Below are 26,290 nucleotides of genomic sequence, written 5' to 3' on the forward strand. Positions count from 1 at the left end.
TGCCTTAGGTTACAGCCATGGCTAGATTTTTTCTTCCCATTGGGTGATTGGAAGTACCCACTGTCTTATTACATCATCTCTCTAATAGAGTTAATGTAAGATGGGTCATTCTGAACTTTTTTTTGTTACTACACCAGGGTCTGGTTAAAGTGGTTGTAACTTACCTATGTAAGAGGGGTGCTTAATTGGATTTGGCTGGCGTTATCTAGAGGATGACCTCTCTCGATATTATAGCTCGGTGGGAGTGGAAAAATAGAATTTCAGCAGAGAACTGAGCAAGACTGTTGGGAAGAAATAATGCAATACGAGTCCCCTTATACAAGAAAAATAACAAATTTAATCAAAACAAATTAATAGCGGCAATTCCAATTCAATCTAAATAATGTCAGCAGAATTTGATAGCAGTATCTAATTTGGATTTATTTCATCATAACAGGTGGTGAAAAGAGCGCAATGTCCACGACTGATTGCATCACCTTTCTCTCTTGACATTGTATCAACCTCTTCCTATTCCGTGAGCCTTTCTATTCTCTACACTTCACCCCTTCCTGGACTTCCTAGTCATTTATTATGAACTCGTCATCCATTCGGACTGTCCTGTCTGTCCCCAGAAAGCTGTTCCTGAAAGGACAAAATTACCCATAAATCTCTACGTACCACTTTCCACACATACATAAAATTCCCTCACGTACGTTACTCAGGTGCTTACTACTGGGTAGCGATCCACGCTGCATAAATTCATCTGATAGAACATCACTTTAGCTTCACAGTGAGAGGCCATAATGTATGTGTTAGCGGTATATCTAACATTTCTGTATCTCTTTTCCTATGCTACCACATGCTCAATTACTGTTGCATAAAATTCTCAAAATTCTAGTTCACAGCAATCCCTAACTTACAAGATTATTCAAACATTACAAAATCAGATATAAATATGTGATTATCATTAACTCATGATAATCATTTCTGCTCTAAAAGACAAAGAAAATTATTTCATATGAAATCCTACACATATGAAAAGTTGGATAGCATACAATCATCAGTACTATCAATGAACTAGTAACTGTAAAATTAAAGAGATAAATTGCATAACAACTCATGCATCAACAGATTTCCATGAAATTGAATAAACAATACATATCGGTAATATGAATCCTAGTCATATTAAACACATTTGCATAAAACAAACAATGAAAAAAAATTACATGGAAAATTAAAATTGCATACCTTAATGCTGTTCTCATTCAGAAATTGTGCATCATAGCACTAAACCCTGTCTTTTCTTACAAGACAGCCACCTGTTCCCCTTTCCTTGTTTAATGAGGAAAGCACTGTTCTTTTTAGGCTTCCTCGGGGCCGAATTACTCCTCTGTCAGGAATTTTAAGACTATGGTCATCTCTTTAAATTCACATTATTTTCAAAGTGTATGCCCAATCATAAGCAGTGGTTCCTAAATTTTTTCTTAAGATAATCATTTCTTTTGTCAGATCTTAGACAGCATACGGTGCATATCAATTTACCTTTGAAAATGATAATTTGACATGGGTTCCTATCAAGCAGTTATGGTTGGTAACTCAGATGATTACTTTCTCAGGACAGTGTTGCAATACCCTGGTCAAATCTCACTTATAAAGTCTAGCCTTTCAAGTTTTAACACTGACATGGGGGGAGAAAAGAAGAAAGGTCAAAGTGACCCTTCACAGTGTTTTCTGGCTTAAATGTGATAAAATTTTAATGCTCAATGCATTCAACTTTAAGGTTCAGTACAATTCAAAATTCGACAATATACAGTGGTCTTCATGTTGGAATTTGGCCATGTTATGTATATCTTTCTTGTGTTTTTAACTTTTATCCATGATTGTAGATTGTAAGGGTCATTTGTAAACAACATATTACATGTACATAACTTACTTTTGTCCATGAGTATAGAATTATACTTTAAGATAATATTTAAAAACATGTTTACATGTCCTTTACACTTTGGAATGTCCTAGAAAGAACTTGTTTACAAATTTGGGAAAATGACCCATATCCTGTTCATGTTATTGTTTCTTTCATTTTTATATAAGGATGTGATGAAGATAATTATTTATTCCTATAGTAACATCAGTCTTTGTGGAATAAATTTTAATTGTGATCAGTTATAATTTGATATTTATTTGAAGTTTTCATTGGAATTACAACATGCTTAGTGACTTTATGACTAAAATATTGTTGTGACACAGCAGGACCAGTGGTCTTCTTTAAGACCACGACTGCTCCGGTGGCCTAATGTTTAGAGTGTCCACCTCGGATGCAGAAGGTCCTGGGTTTGGTCCGTGGTTGAGTCATACCATAGACATACAAAAATGGTACTAACAGCTTCCTCGCTTGGCGCTCAGCATTCAGAGGTTAGTGTTAGGACTGGTCGGCCTGGTGTCAGGATAATGTGACTGGGTGGGACATCCTGCTACATGTCTGTGGCATGATGCCCCAGTGCTGGACATCACTATAAACTGCCACACTGCAGATATGTTAGCGATATGACTGAAAAATTGTTAAAGCTACATTAAAAATCCAAATCACACACACACACACACACACACAAACTTTAAGACCACATGACTGCTCTGGTGGCCTAAGTGGTTAGAGCATCCGACTTAGATGCAGGAGGTTGTGGGTTTGAACCATGGCCGAGTCATACCAAAATGTTACAAAAATGGTACTAGCAGTTGCCTTGCTTGGCATTCAGCATTAAGAAGTTAGTATTTTAGGACTGGTTAGCCTGGTGTCAGGATAATGTGACTGGGTGGGACATGATGCTGCTTTTCTGCAGCATGATACCCCAGTGCTAGACATCACTGTAAACTGCTGCATTGCAGACATCGTAGTGATATGACTGGAAAATAGTTAAAGCTACTTTAAAATGCCAAATCACATTCACATACGTGTGCACAGACACATGCACACACTTTAAGACCATAGAGTTATAACAGCTTTTTCATATGTCATTAAGAGAATGTTTTTACTTGTTTTGATTCCATGTGACAACTCTCTTCATGTTTTGCTAAAAGAATTACTTTTGTAGCATTTTCTATGAAATATGAAAGTTATTTCAATTTGAAATCTAACAAGTATGTGACAAGAATGAAAACTATCCAGCAGGAACAAATTATTAAAAATGCTATACTGTTTATGGAATACATGTACAAGAATGAAGTACATGGAATATAATGACATGTCATGTCAGTTCTTACTAAAATTTATTCAGTAGGAATAATGTGGTGTTAAATATTAAAATATTTTTTTTTTTAAAATGTGAGTTAAGATAAAGAACATTTATCTGCGGCTTTATTTGTTAGCCTAAGAAAATCAACACTGATTATTTAAGAGTTTGACAGTTTGTATTGTGAAGATGTTGTATTGACAGCTGTGCTTTATCACCGGCATGTTCATGTCATTATTGAAGTGATTTTCAGGAAAATGGTGACTTGTTTCATGAATCTATCATATGGAACCAGTCAAGAAGTGATATTATTGCTTAGAAGACAGTTGTTGATAATGTAATAATTAGTAAATGGTTTAAGGTACAAAGATAAAAAGAAAACTTAAGTTCTAGGAAAAGAAATATACTGAGGTTTTCTTAAAACATGTCTTATTTATGTTTTTTAATGGAGGGGAGGCATGTTCGAATCTCCAAAGGGCAGACTGACTTTTATACAGTCTTTAAATCCCTGTTGTGGTTGATCAGATTAACTTTTCCATCCACTTGACCAGGACAAGTGGTTTAAAAAAATTCACTTGTCCCAAAATTTATTTCTGTTGTCAAAATTTGGTGAGATGCTTGCATTTTAATTCATTGAAAAAAGAACAAAAAATATAACATTTATTTCTGCAAAGGGCTTAACTTTTTATTTTCATGGTACCCTATTTACACTATTTCTTGTTCTGATATACAGTGGAACCCCGCTATAACGCGAAGATCGGGGTCCATAAAATCGGATCGCGTTAAAAGCGGGGTCGCGTTAATGCGGGGTTTTACAATATTTAACTTTCTTCCGAGAACATATACGTGTATACATGTACAATGATCAAAAGTCGGCTTATCATCAGATGAATATTAACTGGAATGCATTAATTAAGATATATTCAAAATAATCGATGGCTAATATATTTATAGGTTATTACTGTGCATTAAAAACATTTACTAATTTTTATTTGTTTGAACGATAATACAGATTGACCGATAATACCAGACTATCGCTATATCATGAAAAGTGTATCAACACCGTATGCTACCGTGCTGTCGTGGCATGCAGTTCATCCATAATGGATGTAATTTCATTGAAAATCGTACAGATTTAAAATATTCAATAATTTTGTAATAGTCTGAATTCGTCGTGTAAAATATAGGATGAACAAAATATTGAAACCATTTACTTGCCGTCTGATATCGTATGGTCATTGCATGCAGCTATTCCCGGGTCTACATACGGTGTCTGTACAAATTTCATACCGCTAAAATTTTATCATATGCGACAACTGCAAGAATAATTAACAATCAACGCATGATTTCAGCGTGCAAATAACTTTTATTTCAGATTTTGTGAACATCATAAGAAACATGTGAAAACTGCTAAATTAATCGTTGCGCAAAGTGCAAAGTCAGTGTGGTTCGAAATTTAAATTTCATCATTTCTTGAAAAATATATCCATTGACGTTTGCTTCTTTGCCGCGAACTGTTGGGTTCTAGCAAAGTCAAGAATGTTTCTTAATTGAAGGACTTTGACGCTGTCAACATCTTGTGTTTCCAGCCACCTTAAACTTGCTTCTAAATGTACTACTGCTTCAGACACTTTTGGTGGGGGAGTTGGGGTGCCATCGTCATCGTTATCATTATCGTCACTGGTTTCAGGTTCTGATTGTGCAGCTTCATTCTTCCTGCTGACATTTGTAACAATTTCGTCATCTGATATGTGTTCGTATATAGGGCAGATGTCATCTACTGAATACCAGTTAAGGATATCATGATGACTGTGCTCGTATTTTTTGAGTGCTTCTTCTGCTAAACGTACGTCGTCTTCAGTGAATCCTGTAAATTCAAGCTCATCGTCACTATCATTTTGTGTCGAGGGCGTAAAAGCTGGCCCAAGACCCTTTATCCAGCATCGTTCAATGCAGCGTGCAGTGATAGTATCCCAGGCTTTACCTCCAAGGTGACATACTTCTTTTAAGTTGAGTAATGCCAATGATGTGTCGACGGATGCGTTATTATCTGCTACCATTCCCTTTATCAGTTCACGGCGATAATTTTGTTTAAATACGGAAATTATGTCTTGGTCAAGTGGCTGGATTTCTGACGTAGTGTTTTTCGGGAGGTGCGAAACTTTGATCTTGCCATCACTGCTGACAAGATTTTCCGCTGGGGGGTGGGCAGGGCAATTATCCAGCAGGAGGAGAGCTTTTTCCTCCAGCTTGAGTTTTCGTAAATGAGCCCGAACATCTGGAACGAATGTTTTGTGAAACCAGTCGTCAAATATGGAGCTATTCATCCAAGCATTCTTGCTGTTAGTGTACTGAAATGGAAGTGCCTTCATATTTACATGATGAAAACATCTGGGAGCTTTTGATTTTCCAATCATCAGAGGTCTGACTTTGTGGCTGCCAGACTTGTTAACACAAAATAAGAGAGTCACTCTGTCCTTCCTCTTCTTGAAACCTTCTCGTTTGTGACTGTCAGTCTTGGTTGCAAGGGTGCGATCGGGTAACATTTTATAACATAAACCAGTCTCATCACAGTTGTAAACTTGGTCGGCTGTGTAGCAACCGTCCTCCAGCAACTTTTTAAGCCCAATCGGGTAGGAATTGGCAGCCTCTTTGTCAGCGGAGCGGATTTCCCCAGACACAAGAACTTGGCTGATAGCTTGCCTTTTCTTGAATCTGTCTAGCCAGCCATTACTCGCCTTAAATTTGGAATCATCTCCATTGATACGGCGATCAAATTTCTCTGCTTGGGCTTTCAGAATTGGGCCAGAAATTGGAACACCTTCTGAGCGAGCTTGTACAAACCATTGGTACAAAGCTGAATCTAGGACATTGTCATTAGCTAACTTAACCCTTTTACGCTGTAAACCAGTTTCCTCTTCAAGAATGTTGGGTAGACTACGGAGCTTTCCTTCATCTGTTTTCCACCCTCGCAAAGTGGACTCGCTGATTCCTAGATCTCTGGCAAGCTGAGTTTGTTGTTTGCCCTTCTTTAGTTGATCTAGGGCATACAGTTTCTCTTTAGCAGAAAACGACTTGCGTTTTTGAACTTGCTTTTCCATAACAGTAAAATATTTTTTTATATAAGCAAACAATGTACACAGATAAAGCTCGATAACTAAATAATGAAGGCCTGCAATGGTTACGAATCACTTTTTATATAAAACAAAATTAAGCTAACGGATGTACAATTTCATACCCTTTTAATTTACAGATAATAAAGTGGATATTATTTACTTTCAACTGTTTGTTGTTTGATCACACCGCCAAGCACAGCATAGATGTTGGTGGCTTTCGTCCTTTGATGTTTATTAAATTGTGCGACTCTTGTATCAACCACAGCTTTGTCTGCTGCTTGGCTGTGATTGCAGTTAAATAAGAAGCCCATGTCGGCTATTGTTTGAGCAACGACTGTATACAGAATTCATGGAAGACAATCACAAAGACGATTTACTGGCTTTACTCATGGATCCGTAATAAGTAACACTTCCGATAATGTTTACTTCGGCTTAACAATTCAAAAACCTAATGAAACCAGTTTTCTCTTCTAGAGTAGAATACGGAGCTTCACCACAACCTGTTCAAATTGATAAATTTCAGAAGCCAAGCGTTGTACACACTATTTCTTGTACGTTATATATATCGTATTATCTTAGAATTCATACACGATCACTTCTCCAAAATCACTTAAAGAACCTGGATAAATTGTTAAGTTCCGATCGTTTATTATTAAAAGTCATACGCGAATTCTTCCACCAAATTATAATAAACGTTTTACACACTATTTCTCGTACGTTAAACAAATATTTTCACGGCCCGATAAAAATACACGTAAATGAATTTCAAATTTCAGGAACCATGCCACGATCATATTATTTTAAAAGTCACAACTAATCTCATGCCCAAAATGAAGTTAATTTCTTGTTTCGTTTTTTTTTTTACTTTTCTCCAAATTTTTTTTCTCCATGTGTGAATGAATATACGAAATTTCGGGAGCCATGCTACGACCGCGTTATATCCGAATTCGCGTTATGGCGGGGCCGTTATAGCGGGGTTCCACTGTAGTAGCATGCATACTTACATAAGCAAGAATGTAAATTAATTTACTGACATACAAAATTTCCCTAACGACCGCTAAGTGGTTAGACCATCCACCTTGGATGCAGAAGTTTGCCAGTTCAAACCTCAGCAGAGTCATACCAAAGACTTATAAAAATTGTACTTGCAGCTGCCGTGCATGGCACTCAGCATTAAGAGATTAGTATTAGGACTGGCCAGCCTAGTGTCAGGATAATGTGACTGGGTAGGACATGATACTCCAGTGCTGGACACCACTATAAACTATCACACTGCAGATATCATAGCAAAATTAACAAAAAAATTGTTGGAGCTACTTTAAAAATCCAAATCTCACACACACACCACACACACACTAACTTTCCCTGACTTCATTTCTCAAGACTTTTTCAAATGACAAAGCAAAGTCCGTTCTTATAATAGCAGTAAGTTAACCATTGTTATCCTCCTGTTGCACAGACATCATCTCTGTATCTGTAAATAGTTTTCTATTTTGGGCTAGTGGTGAAGGCTGTGTTAAAGATAGCTAACGTTTTGTTTTAATTTAGTTTTCATTTCACTCTCTTTTATCATTAATTTTAATATTGTCTTTTTTGTGAAATATTAGGAACTCAAGCGACAGAGTCTTTTGCACATTCTGGCAGGTGTTGTGCATATACTGTACTGCACACTGGCTTTATGAAGTTCAAAACTGTCATTGGACATGATTGATTAAATCCTGAATTTGTCAGTTCCATTGACAAATATACTGGTTGAATATCAGCTCACTTGGAATATTGTTTGCAATAGCTGCTAATCTTTCATTTAGAATTAGTGAATTCAAGCCATGGATAGTTTTCACGCCAATGTGGCTGAAAATATTTGGTCACTTAGGTTTGTCATGCATGTATTTGATGTGTTGCCAGAGTCTGACTTATTGTAGCTATGTAGAAATGGTTACCTCAATAAAGTGCTGAGTGGCAACCTTACATTTTATACCTCTGCTGTTAGATGAATTGTCTTTATCTTCATCATTACAAAAATAATAAAGTAAGCTAATTTTAACCAAAATAGAAGAGATAGCTCATTCATCAATTACTTCTACCAACATGATCATAATATACACTCTTTTTAAATGCAAACACCAACCATCCATTAATTAATGTAATCACTTAGATGCAATATTGCATATTGAAGCTGATCCTCTGCATAATCAATTAACAAAATTAAAGAGTCTTTACTATCATTTAATCAGTTCATAAAGGATATTGACACTAATGTCAGTGAAGTGTCTTTTAGTAGTTACATTGCACTGATTGAAACCTATCTGCTCACAAGTATCTGGGTTGGGTAAACAAGGTAATTTAAAACACTGCTGATTAATCATACCAGATTTATTTTGTTTGAAGTGTTTGGCTGGCTGATAATTACTCACTTTGCTCAAATTGCAGTCAGGCAGTAACATATCTCACACACACACATGGGACAGTTGTCAATTACCAATTATTATAGTGTCACAGGATGTGGATAAATAAATGAAGAAAAGTTAGATTCAAGAATTTATGATGCCTGAAGGGCAAGAATAGCTCCATAAAGGTAGATAAAGTGATTAAAGTATGAAAATTAGGGCTTGTCCAACTTGTTTGGAAATAGGAAAAAGCACTTTTTCCAGATTACTGCTGTAGATTTTATTTTTCTGATCCGAAAATGAGTAGACCAAGACCTCTGCCTGTGGGATTTGTTCAGTCTGCCTGTGTACTGTGTGCTTGTATGTCTTGTATGTGTGCTTGTATGTCTTTAGGCAGTGTTTACAAAGAATTCATTGAAAGTATTTGTTATGTTTTCTGGATCATAAACATGGTTATCATCATTAATTTATGGTACATGTGTATCAGTCTTATTTTTGCACTTGCGTGCTCCAAATTCCTTTGAAATTTTCCAGATAGTCTTCAGTTGTTTTTTCTTATTGTCAAGAATCTTCAGATAAAAGATTGTCAAATAAACGTTTCCCTGTTTTCAGAGGCTTTGAAGAAGTGGAGTGATAAGAAACAGAGAAGAATATTTACAAGTTTAGCAAATTTGATTAGGTTTGCAGATACCTTATAAATTTGTGGATTAGGATTTATTTTTTGTAGCTTTAAAAATTTTGCTCATATTGCTACAACATCTGCACTGTGGCAGCTTATAGTGATGTCTAGCACTGGGACATCATGCCAGCAACATGTAGCATGATGTCCCACCCAGTCACATTATCTTGACATCAGGCTGACCAGACCTGACACTAACCTCTTAATGCTGAGTGCCAAGCGAGGCACCTATTAGTACTATTTTTATAAGTCTTTGTTATGACTCGGCCAGTGTTTGAACCCTTGACCTATAGCTGTTGTTCAAGAAGTGATATACATGTACTATAAAGTCATTAAATACTTGTCTTAAATTATGTATGCATATACCTTATAATAATGTTGTCACCCATTCACTACTCTTTGGCATTGTTCCACCCTTATTCCTCTAAAGATGTAGGCATGAGGGACCACACCCTCTTAAGAAAATTACTGGCAGCTTCTCTGCAGACTTTAATTGGTCTTGTCTTTTCATAGTATCTTAAATTTGATTGGTGACCCATCCAGTTTGGTGATCATACTTCACACTGTTTGTACGTTTATTGACAATTTTCAAAAATGGCCAAGTGCTTAAAAATATCATCAGCATCCTCGAAACATGTATATGGTATCTCTGAGGAGTTGTTGTTGTGGGGTTTAACGCCATTTTTCAGCACAAGATAGAATATACATGATGGCCAGTATTAATGGTGGAGGAAGAAGCCGGGAAAACCCCGGAAAGAACCACCGACCCACAAGAAGCTACTGGCAAGCTTTCTCACGTATCCACATTGGCCAAGCCCGAGACTCGAACCCACACAGACAGAAGTGAGATGGCGGTGATCTAGGATGGAGAGCGCTTTAGACCACTTGGCCACTCTGGGCCTCTTCAGAGGAGTTGTACAAAGTCCTTTAAGAAATTATCCTTATTTACATTGTGATAAAGGGCTTGTTTGTGAAATTTATGAACATGCTATTCTTGTACACTGTTTTTGTGTTTTCTTTGGGAGAACAATTGCAAAATGTTCATATATAACAATTTTTGGCACAAAAATTCTTTAAACATTTTTCTTTTGCATACACATACATGCATACATTATATAAACACAGCTGTCGAGCTTTTCTGTGCATGCAAAGGTTTTGTCACCATTATTGTTGCAAAATGCATACCGAACTGATTGACAAAAATAAAATAATGCAATGCTTAGAATTTTAAAGTGGCAGTTGTCATCAGAACATACTGTTCAAAATAATACATATTTTGGGCACATGGGGTACTACCCCTGTCTCTTCAGGACTCATGATATTTTGGTCTATTTTTCGAATGGCTTTGAAAAGATGTAATGTTTATGCATCGTGCTATGGAAATGAAATGCATTAATTTGGACCCTGTCTATAATCATTTCAACCGAGGAACTAGGTCAGGTTTATAGCTGGTTTTACAAAATTCAACATAACAATGCCACTAAATGGCATAAGATTTTAACACATTAACCCCTGGAGCATTTTGTCATTTTTGCCTAAAAATCGAGTAGGAAACACATTTTGAAAGCTGTTTCTGAATAGACTCGAAAACACCAAATCCCCGGTCATCTTTCAGTAACATACTGCCTAGTGGTGTTACAAATGTCGAATTTTGTTGGCTATTTGACTCGTGCATGAGCAGAAGGGTAAAAGTTGGACTTTTTTTTTTTTTTTGCTGATCGGAGCTATTATTTTTGTATGGAGACCACTCTTTATTCCAAATGCCCATCTTATCCTATTTTTTGCAAAGGCTCATCTGTCTGTTTGCAGTTCATACCAGTTTGCCTTAGATCTGAGACCAAAAAGTCTAAAATCCAGACACAAAATCAGATTCCAACCACAGGCAAATTTTGGATAAAAAAAAGCTGGGTCCAAAATATGAGGTTTTTCTATCTGTATTTTGTAGTGCAACTAGATATTCAGATTATTTGGTATCATTGTAGAGCTACATCTGTCTACCTTTCTATAATACCATCCACTTTATTGTATTATGCATGACCATGACGCTACAGAGCTTGGCAGTAGGCTACTACCTCCTGCCCCGTAAAGTCGTTGCTAGGGGTTAATGTGTTAAGCAAAACTAAATCTGATCTTGTAAATAATTTTGTAAAAGTTCAACATTTAAAAAAATAAGTTATTTTATTGAAGAGAAGTGAAAATGAATAGGATGTAATGTGTGTTTACGTTGTCTTGTTTTTGGGGAAAAAGTAAAGAATTTAGAAACAGACTATATGCCTAGGAATTTCTTGACAATCCATTTGAGCCGGAAGTTGTCAGATTGGTTAGCAGATGACAAAGTAAGTGAGGGACAACTTCTTGCAAAATTAGACTCTTGGATTAAGATGCAGTATTATTTTAAGGTAAACATTTCTATGTTTGAAATAAATTATTTATTTGTATGATTCTTAAAGATAAATATTAAATAGGTTTTTCTGGGTTACAAGTTCAAGAAGGTGATGGAGTGGGTCTTCATGTTGACATTTAGAATTTCATATGCATTTAGAATAATAATATGGGATATTTTTGTACACTTTATGAATATCAGTTTCCTAAATTAAAGGATGATCTTACTTTCTTTATATAAATTGGATTTGTGACCAAACACAACATGTGATTCAGTGTTTACAGAAAGTATGTACACTGTATGTTGTTGCACAGATTACATGATACACAGAATAGGCAGACAGTGGTGTGTGTGTGTATGTATGTATATATATATGTATATATATATATATATATATATATATATATATATATATATATATATATATATATATGCAGGGCTTGAATTTAACACAAATTTCTTTGTAGCCAGAAGGACTAGTGTACTGAGAAATTTACTAGTCCTGCCAAATATTCTGCTTGGATATCTCCATGTGTATTCAATCATTTGTTCATTCTTGTATGGGAAAAAATATAAAAACTATTCTTATTATCATAGAAAAAGTAGTTGTATGGAAAGGATGAGTCAGTAATTTGATCATAATAAATTGATATAATTCTTATAATTATTTCGATGCAAACGTAGAATATGCATTTTCCTGTTTGTGACTGTTGGAGTGTTTGGCTAGTAAGCAAAAAAAACCAAAACCATAAACAAACAAACATGCGAATTCATTTCTTTGAATAGATGATGCCATGTTCTTTTGTGTGGTATAACACTTTGTAGTTTGTTACTGTGGTCATGTGAATAAAGTGTGATACCAGGTTATTTTTCATTTAATTTGCTATTATGTTAATTAGGATCAATTACCAAACTTCCCTTGTTAATGACAGGACCATAGTTGGCGCTGCTAAGCGAAATGCACAAAATCAGATGGCTTCTTGTTATAGAAACACATTTTTGAGGCAGAAATTGACTTCATCTTCTCATGCTAATATTTTATGACTGTGTTTACAATGGCCACTGCTTTGATTTTACAGAACATCAGCTGAAGTCAAGTCTTTATTAGGGAGTGGCATAAACAAAAGCTGACTGTTGATAAACAAAACTTACTAGCCCATCGGACTAATAACATTATGAAAGTTACTAGTCCGACAGGAAATCAACTAGCCTCGGCTAGCAGACTACTGCTAATTCCGAGCCCTGTATATATATATATATATATATATATATATATAGAGAGAGAGAGAGAGAGAGAGAGAGAGAGAGAGAGGCAGACAGACACAGAGAGAGAGAGAGAGAGAGAGAGAGAGAGAGAGAGAGAGAGAGAGAGAGAGATCAGTACTTCTGTCTGCAGGAATGGAGAGGAATTTGCTGAATTTAGACATCCCAAACTTCTGCTCATAAGACTTGATCATTTGAAAGAACAAAGTCTATTACCCTGAGTCTGTTCTTATAATTAGCACCAAGATTAAGATAAATTTTTCTACTTGAGTGCTTGCATTGTTTCCATATCAGAAATTCGTTTTTGATATTGTGCTTGTGTGTAAACTGTGTTAAAATGTTATTTTCTCTTTGATTTAAAATGGCCTTTCCTAGTCAAGTGTTAGTAACTTGAGGAATTTTTCTGCACCTTAAACCCAGTTGCATTTTATCCTACCACTTTCACATGAATTTTTTTATTTATATGAAAACAGGTTGCCATTTAGTGTACTTGTTTTGCTTCAAAAACACAGTGAATTTAAATCAAAGGGGGATCCACTGAGGAGTATTTGCATTTAGTAAACAAAATATAACAGTGTCATTTAAATCAAAGCAAATTAGTCATAGCAGATTTGTTTTGATTGGCTGATAATTTTGTCTCTGAGTGTAATATGCAGTCAAGCAATAGTATAAATCATGCACATGTGACAATTATCAGTGACCACTTACTATAGTGTCATAGGATGGATACATGTAGATTGAGTTTGGTTCAGTCATGCAGTAATCCTAGTGGGCATGAATGGTCAGATAGAGTGTTTAATGGTATAAAAATTATTGCTTGTCTGGCTTAAACTAAAATAGGAAAAAAGCTCTTGTCCGTACTATCGCCATGGAAAATTTTGCTAGTTTTGCTCAAAAAATGTATAGTCTAGGGCATCACACTGTGATTTGATTAGCTCTGATTTTGCTTGAAAAGTTGTTTGAATTACTGACTTTGGTTTTTCACTCAAAAATGGGTTTACATTTCTTCATACACTGGATTTCCACTTTTGGAAGAAAGATAGTTCAGGGCCGATTGTCTCAGAATTTTCCGAGGAAAAAATTGAACCTGGAGAAAAAAACCAATAAAAAAACCAGGCTAAGAACATTTCATTGTCATAGTCTGTCTTTAATAATCAGTAATATTTAAAAAGAAATCTAATTGTAAAATGAACTGGATCAGATCTTGGGTTATGATGCAAGTAAGTAATTGCGATTTTCTGTAAATGGTCACTAATTATCATTTAATTGCAAGTAATCATAATGAGTCACTTTCTAATTATCCTTAAATATACAATGTAATTTTAAATTAATCAAGTACAGGCCAAAATTCTATAATCAGTATTATTTTTTATTACAGTGTCATTACAGTTTTACAGGTGTGCTTGTATCTTGAACTTATTTCATATTCTTGCAGAAGTAAATTAGGAACAGGCATGTGGGTGTGTTCGGCATTTTATGCAAACTTATTTGATGATAGAACATAGACTCATTCACCTGGTTCTGTTTCAGGATATACATGTACTGCATTGTGGTTGTAAATAGCATTTGTTTATGATAATAATATTGACACTTTAAAAAAATATGGACTATTTTCTGTTGTATAATACTATATCACATGTTTTTGGGTTAAAGATAACATAATTTAGTATTTTAAAGTTCAGGTTCAATGATATGAAAATGAAATTGCAGCCATAGTCAGTTCTTATGGTACTTATCAGTCACCTCGTATGACCAGTGGTTGGTTGGTTAAATTTTATTGGTGTTGGTTGTTGTAGGGTTTAACGCCATTTTTCAGCACATGATAGGCTATACATGGCGGCCAGTATTAATGGTGGAGGAAGAACCAGGGAAAACCCTGGAAAGAACCACCGACCCATGAGAAGCTACTGGAAAGCTTACTCACATACCCACATTGGCTGAATCCGAGACTCGAACCAACACACAGAGGTGAAATTTTATTGGTATTTTAACACATTGGCATTATTAAGCATTGGGAATGGAAAATAAATTCCTTTTCCAAGGGAATTCAGTGGCAGCCAACCTGGGCTGGCTTGGGTGGATTATCAATCCTTCAACCAGAGAAAGAGGGAGAGAGACTGTTGAGGGGGACACAATCAAATGTTTTGTAAGGTGGGGGCAATTTGAAGGTATCAATTTGTTTGTGTTTTTACACATGAATATACATTTGTCAAGACAAAAGAGATAATTTATCTGGTTCTTAAAAGACATAATATACAGAAATATATTTTCAATTTTATAAAAGTAATATAAATTTGTTGATTGCCGGTACAGCCAAAAGTAATATAATTTAGTCAGTTACTTTACAGCCAAAAGTAATATAATTTAGTCAATTACTTTGTCTATAAGTGGGTAATTGTAATTGTAATCAGTTTTAAGTTCAGTGCAGTTGTACTTTATTTATTTGTAATTGATCCCTTGTCTAACTGGATGCAGTGGGTAATGAAAAGAATATTATATTTTCAACAGTGGAAAATGACTTATTATGAAATCTCAAGCAATGCTGCAACTCTCAGAAGCATGTTCCATGTAATTAAATTTCAAGAAAATAATTATACTTTCTTTCAGTGAAGGCCTTTATGGTGGCTCCTGTGTCTGTCCTTGGGTTTAATTTAAGGGCTGTTGTGTCGCAGCATTAAGATGGCAGATGTTGATCCAGAGACTCTCCTAGAATGGCTGCAAATGGGGCAGGGAGATGAGCGAGAAATGCAGCAGATAGCATTAGAACAGCTCTGTATGCTACTTCTCATGTCTGATAATGTGGACAGGGTCTTTGAAAGGTGAGGAAGATACACATATTTGTATTTTTTTTTCTTCTTGTTATTCGTTTATTTAAATTTTTGTGATTTAAAAAATTCAATGACATAACTCATTTAAGCTCTGCAGCTGAAGTGTTGGTGTGATTTGGTCATTTACAGGCCCAGAATAATGTATGTATTGCTTCTTTATACATGAGACTGTAATGAGAATATAACTTCCTGCCATTTGCTTGGGAACAAATTCACTGGTTGTCTATACCCTCCTTCCACTTTTCAAGATGAGAAGACAAGTGGATGTTGGAGGAAATCAGAACCGGGAGAAAATCGTAGACCATTGGATTATGACCAGAGATTGAACCTGGGACCATTGAGTTTTTTAAAGCAGATGTGGTATTGTTTGCTACTTTGGATCCTTCTTAACAATTCTCTGCCTCAGGTTTAGTCCCTGGTTGACTTGGTAAAATCTCTGAAGTTTTGATGGTAAAATAAAAGTTGCATTATATGTTGTATAGTTTTGTTGGTAGTTCACCATGTATGGAAATGTTTAACTCAAGGGAGGTAAGACCAGGTGAGCTTATGGTGTGGTCTTTAGTCCATTAATCATCAGTTCACATTTGATAGCCATTTCTAAATATGAAAAGCTTTTAAACAACTTCATCTCAAAAACCACTCAATAGAATTTAACAAAGCATCCCAACATGAATTTTTGTTTTCCAGATTTTTTTCACTTGATTCACATTCATCATTAGATACGAATGTTGGCATTAAAAACAGGAAAACATTCAAGCAGCTTGTAAAAAAAAATACTTAACACAATTTAACTAAATATTATAGAAACCATCCTGGCATGAGAGGCTTTCAAAACCATCCAAATGATGCCAATCTGCCATTACTAAAAATAAAAAATTCAATCACTTTTCAAAATTTGCTTAATAGAATTTGACCTGTTTTGATGGAAAGCATTTTTGCATGAGGGATTTTGAAAATAATGCAGTTTGGCTGCTATTACTTCAAATAGAAAAACCGCTCCAGAGGCCTAGTGGTTAGAGTGTCTGCCTCAGATGCAGGAGGTGGTGGGTTTGGTCCCCGGCCGAGTCATACCAAAGACATACAAAAATGGTACTAACAGCTGCCTCGTTTGGCGCTCAGCATTAAATGGTTAGTGTTAGGACTGGTCGGCCTGGTGTCAGAATAATGTGACTGGGTGGGACATCATGCTACATGTCTGCAGTATGATGCCCCCGTGTTAGACATCACTTTAAAATGCCACACTACAGACATCTTAGCGATGTGACTGAAAAATTGTTAAAGCTATGTTAAAAATCCTAATCACACTCACACTTAAAAAGGTGACTGCTGTGTACGAATAGCATAAGATCACTTTATTTGCTTTTTATAGCAAATGTATATGACCCCTTTCCAAGAAAACAGACTGGCTTCTTCAGAAGTGAACTTTGCCTAAAAAAATCCATTTTATTGATATGCTAGTTAGTTAATGAACCAGTCTATATTTTTGAAAGAAAATGGCACCAGATGTTAAATGAAATGCTTTATGGTGTGAGTTGTGGATGTTATATAATGGAAAAATTATAGTCAGTGGATCTTTTCAAACTTCAAAACTTGTCAGATCAGAAAAGGGACAAATCAACACCCTGCTTTACAAATTTTAATAGAAGAATATGAGAGTAATGTAATACAGCATGCTGAGCAACTCACCATGATCATTGCAGGATTCCAGTTCACAATCATTCAGCCAAAAATACACATGTGGACTAATTTTACAGTATATTTTGAGTTTTTATTCTTGGTATAATATGGTTTTTGCCCATTGTGACAAGAATTTTTACCAGCTTCTGAAACAGGTTAGTAGTAAGAATGTATCTTTTTCATATGTGCTGCAATTTTGGCATGTAATGTGTAGATGACAGTTTTTATACCCAAATTACGCTTTTTTGCCACTTATAATAACAAAAATTATGTCTATACCGCTTGAGGGGTTGGGTTGGCATATTTGCTACATTTGTGCAGAAAAACAGGCTTGAATATTTTTGTAAATTCATAAAATGTTTTCTTTACAATTAAAGCATTTTGAATATTAGATGAAAGTTAAGTACCGCACAGTTGCAGAAGACTGTATTTGATATGTTACCTAAATCCATGGAACAGTGATAAATTCTGCAGTTAAATTGATTTTTAAGAAACCTTAAAATAATTTGTTTCATAACAGATGCAGTTAAAGGCCTCAGAAGACATTTCCTTCAGAAAGCATTCATTTGACCCATATTTTGGATTAACTATTCTTGTATTTGGCTATTGGGCTGATGTCTGATGGGTGAATGAATACAGCTCCACTTTGACCTCTTACTGTGTATAATTATAGAAGAAGCCTTATCTGTGAATATGGAAGGGTAATGCCTGACATATTTTTTTTCCTGTCCATGATTGTGTCAGTAGTAGTTTATTTTATTTGATTTTAAGATCAATATCTCAGTTTAAGTGTCATTGAGGTAGGGCATCTTTTACAAAAAAGGTATAGTATTTCCTTTCACAAATCTTCCAGTGACAAAATGTGTCAGAAGTAAATTATTGTGTTGATGTTTTTGTCATTATGGTTCTCGTTTCAGTTGCCCCCCTCGGACTTTTCTACCTGCCTTGTGCCGAATCTTTCTTGATGAGAGTGCTCCAGATAATATCCTTGAGGTGACAGCTCGTGCCATAACATACTACCTGGATGTATCTGCTGAATGCACTCGCCGCATTGTAGCAGTTGAAGGGGCAGTCAAAGCCCTTTGCAACAGATTTGTCTCAGTAGATATGTCATCAAGAGCTAGCAGAGATCTTGCAGAACAGTGCATCAAGGTATGAATTATTCTCATTCTTATTTTTCGGGTCTTCTTTAGCCAGAATGTTTCTTCTCAATAAAATAGTTTGTTTTTGCACTTTGAAATCAGTTATGTGGCATTTAATGAAGAAAATCTAAGGCTGTATTTGACAAATATATTGATTGCCTTAGCTGCCATTGTGGTTGTTAGGATTATAAACATTGATATTAGTCAGTTGTTTCTAATAATAGTGTATTCTGGATTTTGTTTAGGTTTGTTTTAGGGCCGAACCATACCAGGTGCCAAAAACTAGCTATTCCCAGTCAGAACTTTTAAAAAAAACCCATATTGTTTACTATATTGACTTTGCAACAGAAACAGCTATATTGGATGTAGCAAGAGATCTAAATAGTCGAAGAAAACCCAAGTTAAAATTTAACATGGTCCATGCTGGACTAAAAAATTTGGGAAAAATATCTTTTCTCTCTTGCCAAAATAGGATGAATTTGGTCAAGATAGAAAAATTGAGCTTGGAAAGTTGAAAATGTATAATGTTCAGGAGCAGTCACTTTAAACTTCAGTTTTTGCATATTTTTATATATGATGATTAAAATACTGATTAAACATTACTAAAACTAAATCAAAATTAAAAAACTTTTCTGACTTTGCTTCACTACAGTTGTATAATATAAAATGTCACCATATAAATAGGTTACTATGACAAATTGGCAACAGTTTTCATAGTAGAAGTCATCTTTTGGATACATTTATAGAATGAAACATTGGATAAAATGATTAATTTTATTAGTTGATATGCCTGCATATCCATAATTCATTTCTGTTTTGGCAACAAAAAAAGTTAATTTTTCACTTATTTCTTCAGGGTTAATGGGTGAAATTTGTAATGGAATTCTGTAGATAGCGGTGTAATTTCTGACATAGATGATCATCAAATTAGTACCAAAAATGACTGTAGAGCATCAGTCTTTTTTCAAATTTTTCACTGCCCTCTTTGAAGTTGAGGTTTACTTTGATTGTTAATGCATTCTCTTGTAACAAATGGGGTGGGGAATGTTGTAAAATGAAGGCAAGGTGAAGTGAACTTTGCTTTTTTGAGGCTATTTAGGTGCAGTGTCAGACGCAAGGGAAACTATTTCACCATTTCACTGCTTGTATAAATCCTGGTCTATTAAATTATTTCAGTGTTAAAGAATGAAGAATATTTACTTTGTAAATTGTTGTGTATTATAAATGTATTAATTAAAATAAACATTGTCCCATTTTGACAATTTTATGTGTAAATCTTCTCAGTTCATTGAACCCTATATCACATTTTGAGAAAGGATGAAAAATCACTGGTATGATCCTCGATTTTCAGTAGGGAATGGATATATTAAGAAGATATATGTATCAATACAGGTTTTGATATGCCTCACTCACTGGTGACTCCAACAAAAACTGAAACTTCCTTTAACCTAAATATGCAAGCAGAGCTGCTAAACACACTGAATGTAAATAACACACCTACATTGTTATGAATTGGATCTTAATGGATATTTTTCATCTATGAGTTGAACAATTATTCAGGACTCCTTTAAATATTTGGAGGTCTAATGCCACATTTGCTTCTGATACCGTTCTAGAAGTGAATTTATAAAGCATATTTGTATGGCTTTAGTATATCTTTTAGATCTGTTAGTGCAATAAATTGGAACCCTTGCTTTAGCAACTTAGTTATTACTATTCCTTTATTACAAACATTCACAGTGGATTACAGAAAACACTTATACATAAAGAAAATACTTTGTTATAGTGAATACTCTGTTATTACAAACAATTTCTGCTGATCTCAAATTGTTCATTATGGTGAGGAACTGCATTACTTAACTTGGCTTAATCTTATATCAGGTCTTGGAGCTGGTTTGTACAAGGGAGTCAGGTGCTGTATTTGAAGCTGGTGGACTGAACTGTGTTCTCACCTTTATTTGTGAGCATGGATCACAGGTTCACAAGGATACTGTGCACTCTGCCATGACAGTTGTGTCGCGACTTTGCAGCAAAATGGAACCCCAAGATGCCTCTCTGCAGATCTGTGTGGAATCTCTCTCTACACTTCTGAAACATGAGGATGCTTTTGTAAGTTGCAGTGTTGTAAAGTTTTGAAGGAATGCAATATTTCTTGAGATAACCTTATATACTCATTAGCACATCATATAAAATTAAGATCATTTTATGTTGACACTTAACGCATTAGAATGTTTTAAACGTTTAGTATATACTGAACATTTAATAAAAAGTTATTGAAATATGTGAAGATAAATAATTTGAATTTGTATATCATAAATAATGGCTGTTGTCTAGGTGACAGACATGCCTGAATTTCTGATAAGCTTCCAGTGCACCTCTATATCATGTGATGCTGCATGCCTTTCCAGCTTTAGTATTGAATGGCAGTTAGTAGATATTGGTACATGCTAGGTTTGATATATGGTGATGCACTGAACTGGGCATCACCTGGTTTTGTGTGATACAGTACATATTAGGATACTTGGGTTATGATCCAGTACATACCATGAAAAGTATCGTACATTTAGCAGGTGATACAGTATATTGTGATATAGGACTGATGAAACAGTATGTAGCACTATATAATCTTCTACCATGTCACTTTGTCTTTGCCCGTACTTTAATGTCCTTGATAATGTGTTGTGCAGCAGTATTGTAAGTGTGCATCATAGTAGTACTACCTGAATATATCGTAACCATTTTGTGAATTCTCCATATGGTTTTATTGGTCACTTGTACCATGCCTTTGTAATTATATATCCAACCCAAAATATTTGGAGACATCATCTTATATACAGCAGAGGCATTTACATTTAAGATTTCATATGCCTTTTTGGTCTTTGCAAAGCATTATAACAGCAGAAGTTGAAAAAAATGTTCTTTACCTGAATTTGTAATAAAAATTTAAATGTTAAATCTTAATGTCAATTTTGCATAGCTATATCTGAATACAAAAAATGATTCTGATCAGGATGCAGAAATTTTCTCAAAATCAAGCTGCCCATGTGCAAGTAAATTACAGTTTGCTTGTCCGTGTAAAAGATCCCTTTCTCTGGAACACTGTTCTGCTGACTGCAGTAATCACATTTTGCATTGTATCTATGAAGACAATTCCTACTTTAAAGAAACTTTGCTGCTGTTCACAAACTTTCCATTAATCTCTAATATCAGATGGTTTAAACATTCACGTTTAAGGCAGTGATGTTTAATATCTTTTGTGCTAAACCATTCTTTTCTTTGATTTACCTATAACCTAAAATGATATGGGTTGTTCCACCTTGTGAACTTTACCTATGCAAATTAGCATAATGGACTTACCCACACCAGTCTTCAAAGGACTTAGCACATCACTTTAGCTATTGTCAGCCAGTCTAAGTAATATGTGAAAATGTGCTTGCTTATATATGACCCCCTTCCCTTTGAATTGCCTCTATGATAGTTTTACATGAGCTCTAAGTAGGACTGTTTACCATTTTTGCATGTAACATGTTGCTACCATAAATTGAGGTGGTGTTTTTTTAACTTATTCAAGATTACTGAAAATTGTGGTTTTTGACACAATTGTGTCAGCGATTGGAGGTGAAAATTCTACCTTTTGTGTGAAACATCTTGTTATGACAGGAATGAGTAATGAGCAAGATCCATGCATAGGAATGAGGTGATCTTGCGTCTAATGGACAGATCTTATTACAGCTCTGAAGACTGTATTTCTGATCCAGTTTTGTTGAAACTTGGACATATGGGCTTATATTAACAAGATCTTAGGTGGGTTTGATTATGGGCGAGATTTCAGCATGTTAATGAGGTGATTTTAGCATTAGTTTTTGCTGTGCTTGATACCATTCTGGAGGTCTTACTCCTAATCCAGTTTTAATCAGATTGGTAACATGGCTTTTTATCATCATGAGTGAGATCCATTTATAATAACACTGGTCAACAGTGAAATCATTACTGACTTGAAAAGGCCCTAATCTGTAGTATTTTGGTGTGCCGAACACGAATATAACCGTGAAAAATTTGTATTGGCTCTCGTTTTGAAGATATTCATATACCTCATTTTCTATGTTTCACTGTGTAAATTTCTCCAGTAGGACTGCAGCAACATCCGGAATAATGATGTAACATTGCATAATACCATCATGCTCACATCATCCACAGTTGATTGCATCATTTTCTGATGCAATGCAATACTAATGCCATGCGGCTGCTGAAGTAAGTTGACGTCAGCAGTGTACTATACATGTGTAGGCCTATTATACTAATGCCAGGCGGCTGCTGAAGCTGACGTAAGCAGTGTACTATATAAAGCCCAATCAGATAGGTTCAGCATTTAAAATATTTTAGACGTTGTGCGAGACAGTTCAAGCTACTGTTACATAAAACTTATTATTTTATCCATTTACGTACAATAAAGAACAGTAATGCCTCGAAAGTGTGTTAATACCGCGGACAATTTTTGCTATATTTGTGGGGAAGTGACATTTGCCAACCAGAAGAAAAGTATCAATTCTCAAGTGAAGAAGGCATATCATCTTTACTTCGGATGCAAGGTTGGTGACCAAGACAAGCCTTGGGCTCCGCATATATGCTGTGCTACATGTACAACACAGCTTTCACAGTGGTTGAATTGCAAAAGGTCATCAATGCTGTTTGCAGTCCCAATGGTGTGGAGAGAGCCAAGCAACCACCTAAATGATTGTTACTTCTGCTTGGTTCCTCCTCTTTCCGGCGGAATAACGAAGCAAAAGAAGTCGAGAATAGTCTACCCAAACATTCCGTCTGCATTGAGACCAGTTCCACATGGTGAGGGACTTCCTATTCCAGAACCTCCAGCAGAATATTCTCTTGATTCATCTGACGAAGACAAAGGTGAGTCGACCTGTTCTTCTCCTGGTCCATCAGCATGCAGTGATCCAGATTTTCACTGTGGTGCATCATCAACCCCACACAGAATAACACAGGAAGAACTAAATGACCCGATTCGTGATTTGGACTTATCAAAGAACAAGGCAGAATTGCTAGGATCAAGACTCCAACAATGGAATCTTCTAGAAGAAGATGTCACAATTACTGCATATCGAAAGCGCCACCAGCAATTGGAGCCTTTCTTCAGAAAGGAAAGTAATCTGATATTCTGTTCCGATATTGAGGGCCTCATGAATGCTTTAAAAATCACTCATGACCCACAAGAATGGAGACTATTTGTGGACTCTTCGAAACTGAGTCTCAAGGCTGTGCTTTTGCACAATGGAAACATTCTTCCATCTATTCCAGTAGCGTATGCTGTCCACATGAAAGAGACATATGATAACTTAAGGCAGCTACTGAATTCCATTGAGTATAACAAGTACAGCTGGCACCTCTGTGGTGATTTGAAGGTAGTTGCCCTTTTAATGGGACTGCAGCAAGGATATACAAAATACATGTGTTTCTTATGCGAGTGGGATAGCCGAGCAAGGGAAATGCACTACATGAGGAAGGAATGGACTCACAGGCAGAATGTAGCCATTGGAGAGAAGAATATCCAACACCCAGCTCTGGTTGAGGCTCAGAAAATCTTGCTACCACCCCTTCACATCAAACTAGGTTTGATGAAGAACTTCGTGAAAGCCATTGACCGGACTTTGCCAGCATTCCGATACCTGCATGAAAAATTCCCTCGACTCAGCGAAGCAAAGATTAAAGAGGGAGTTTTTGTGGGTCCTCAGATTCGAGAGCTTTTCAAAGATGACTGGTTCAACAACTTGCTGGAAGGTGACGCGAAACAAGCATGGAATGCTTTTCGCCTAGTTTCTACAAACTTCCTCGGAAATGTTAGGGCAGAAAACTATAAGGAACTAGTAGAAGACATGTTGATGAAGTATAAGAAACTTGGCTGCAATATGTCTCTAAAGATTCACTTCCTTCATTCCCATTTGGATTTCTTTCCTAGCAACTGTGGTATTGTTAGTGATGAACACAGCGAACGTTTTCATCAAGATATCGCAACAATGGAACAAAGATACCAGGGAAAATGGTCCACTACAATGCTGGCTGACTACTGCTGGACACTCCTCAGAGATGCTCCCGAACAGCTGTACAAGAGACAGGCGAAGAAATCTAAGATGTAGTCAATGACTTGATTTTTTATAGGTAGGCTATTACAGTTGACCTTTTACTATTGGAATGCATTTCGTTATGTAAACATTAATTTCTTGAAGATTACAAAAAAACTAGAGCCAATTTTGCAATTTGACTGTCATATTCGTGTTCAGCACATAAAAATTGATAAGAATTGACTAATTTTATTTCAGTAACATGACTTTTGTAAAAATTTGTTGTCCAGTGTAATGAGTGATTTTGTATCTAATTGGCTGAGTTTGTTACAACTCTCTAGGCCGTATATCTGGTATGGTTTCGATCGATCTTGGAATATGGGCTTATATGATGATCCTTGACAATTTTGATAATGAGCAAGAACCTCACAAATAAAAGAGATGATCTAGTATCTGGATGGCTGAGGATAGCAACAAACTAGTGACACTGATCAGATTTTGATCATAAATTGTTTTGTATCATAAACATGTTGGATGGGTTTGGTTATGAGCTACGTATACTGATGAGATGGTCTCGTATTTGCTTGTCTGAGCTTGTTACCACTCTGGGGACCGAATTGATATTGATTTTACTCATGCTTGGTAAATAAGGTTATCATCGTGGTTTTAGACAAGTTCTGTAACAAGTGGGATCAACCCATAGTAATAAGGTAATCTTGCATCTGATTGGCTGAGCTTGTTATTTAATAGAACCTATATTTCCTTTTCTAATTTTGATAAAACTTGGTTAATAGGATTATATTGGATGAATTTGATCGTTACCTTGAGCTGTACTTATTAATTATATCTATAATTTTGGAACTTTTTTTTTATACTGGTAAGATGGAGAAAAAAAATCTACATGAGGTAATGTTTTTTTCGTTTTTACATAGGGTTATGTTCTTAAAATCCTACAGAAGCCTGCACAGTGAAATAATTAGTTATGTAAGCCAGGTGTACAATATCAGGTCAGCTTGGGCCTCATGTTCAGGAGGTAAGTATTTTTGTTGGAATTAGTGAAATGCTGACAAGCAGAATCATGCCATTTATTCACTATTCAGGTATCCGATGGAGCGTTGAGATGTTTTGCCACCCTGGCTGACCGGTTTACTAGGCGTGGAGTTGATCCTGCCCCACTAGCTCAACATGGACTTATTGAGGATTTGTTAGAGCGACTTCAGCGGGCTGGGGAACCAGGGCCAACTGCAGTATCAGGCACCCCAGATGTTAAGAACAGCCCCAGCGTTTCCACAGTGATAAGTCTGCTGTCCACTTTATGTAGGGGTTCTCCATCAGTCACACAGGATCTACTTGAGTCAGAGTTACCACAGGCTATTGAGAATGGCTTAAGAGGAGATGAAAGGTTTACAACTATTTCAGTATTTTTACTGTGTTGCATTGTTAGCAAAGATACAAGATGATTTTATACATCTGAAGTAAAAATATAAATCATGTATGGGATATTGCTCTTCACCTCCCATATGAAATCCATTAAA

The 26,290-nt window shown here is 35.7% G+C and overlaps 1 protein-coding gene across 5 annotated transcripts in view; it reads left to right on the forward strand.

Annotated features, from left to right (window-relative positions):
* Positions 1-26,290, forward strand: part of LOC149804628 (E3 ubiquitin-protein ligase HECTD1-like) — a 212,023-nt gene that overhangs the window by 35,196 nt on the left and 150,537 nt on the right. For all 5 annotated transcript variants that reach the window (XM_089942605.1, XM_089942598.1, XM_089942612.1 and 2 more), the window contains exons 2-5: positions 15,642-15,853; positions 18,457-18,691; positions 20,563-20,790; positions 25,856-26,157. In XM_089942605.1, the coding sequence (XP_089798731.1) occupies positions 15,714-15,853; positions 18,457-18,691; positions 20,563-20,790; positions 25,856-26,157 (905 nt within the window). In that variant the 5' untranslated portion in view covers positions 15,642-15,713. The remainder of the gene's footprint in view (positions 1-15,641; positions 15,854-18,456; positions 18,692-20,562; positions 20,791-25,855; positions 26,158-26,290) is intronic.

The sequence above is a fragment of the Sinohyriopsis cumingii genome, chromosome 2 (assembly GCF_028554795.1).
Source record: "Sinohyriopsis cumingii isolate HCF-2022 chromosome 2, ASM2855479v2, whole genome shotgun sequence".
NCBI lineage: Eukaryota > Metazoa > Mollusca > Bivalvia > Unionida > Unionidae > Sinohyriopsis > Sinohyriopsis cumingii.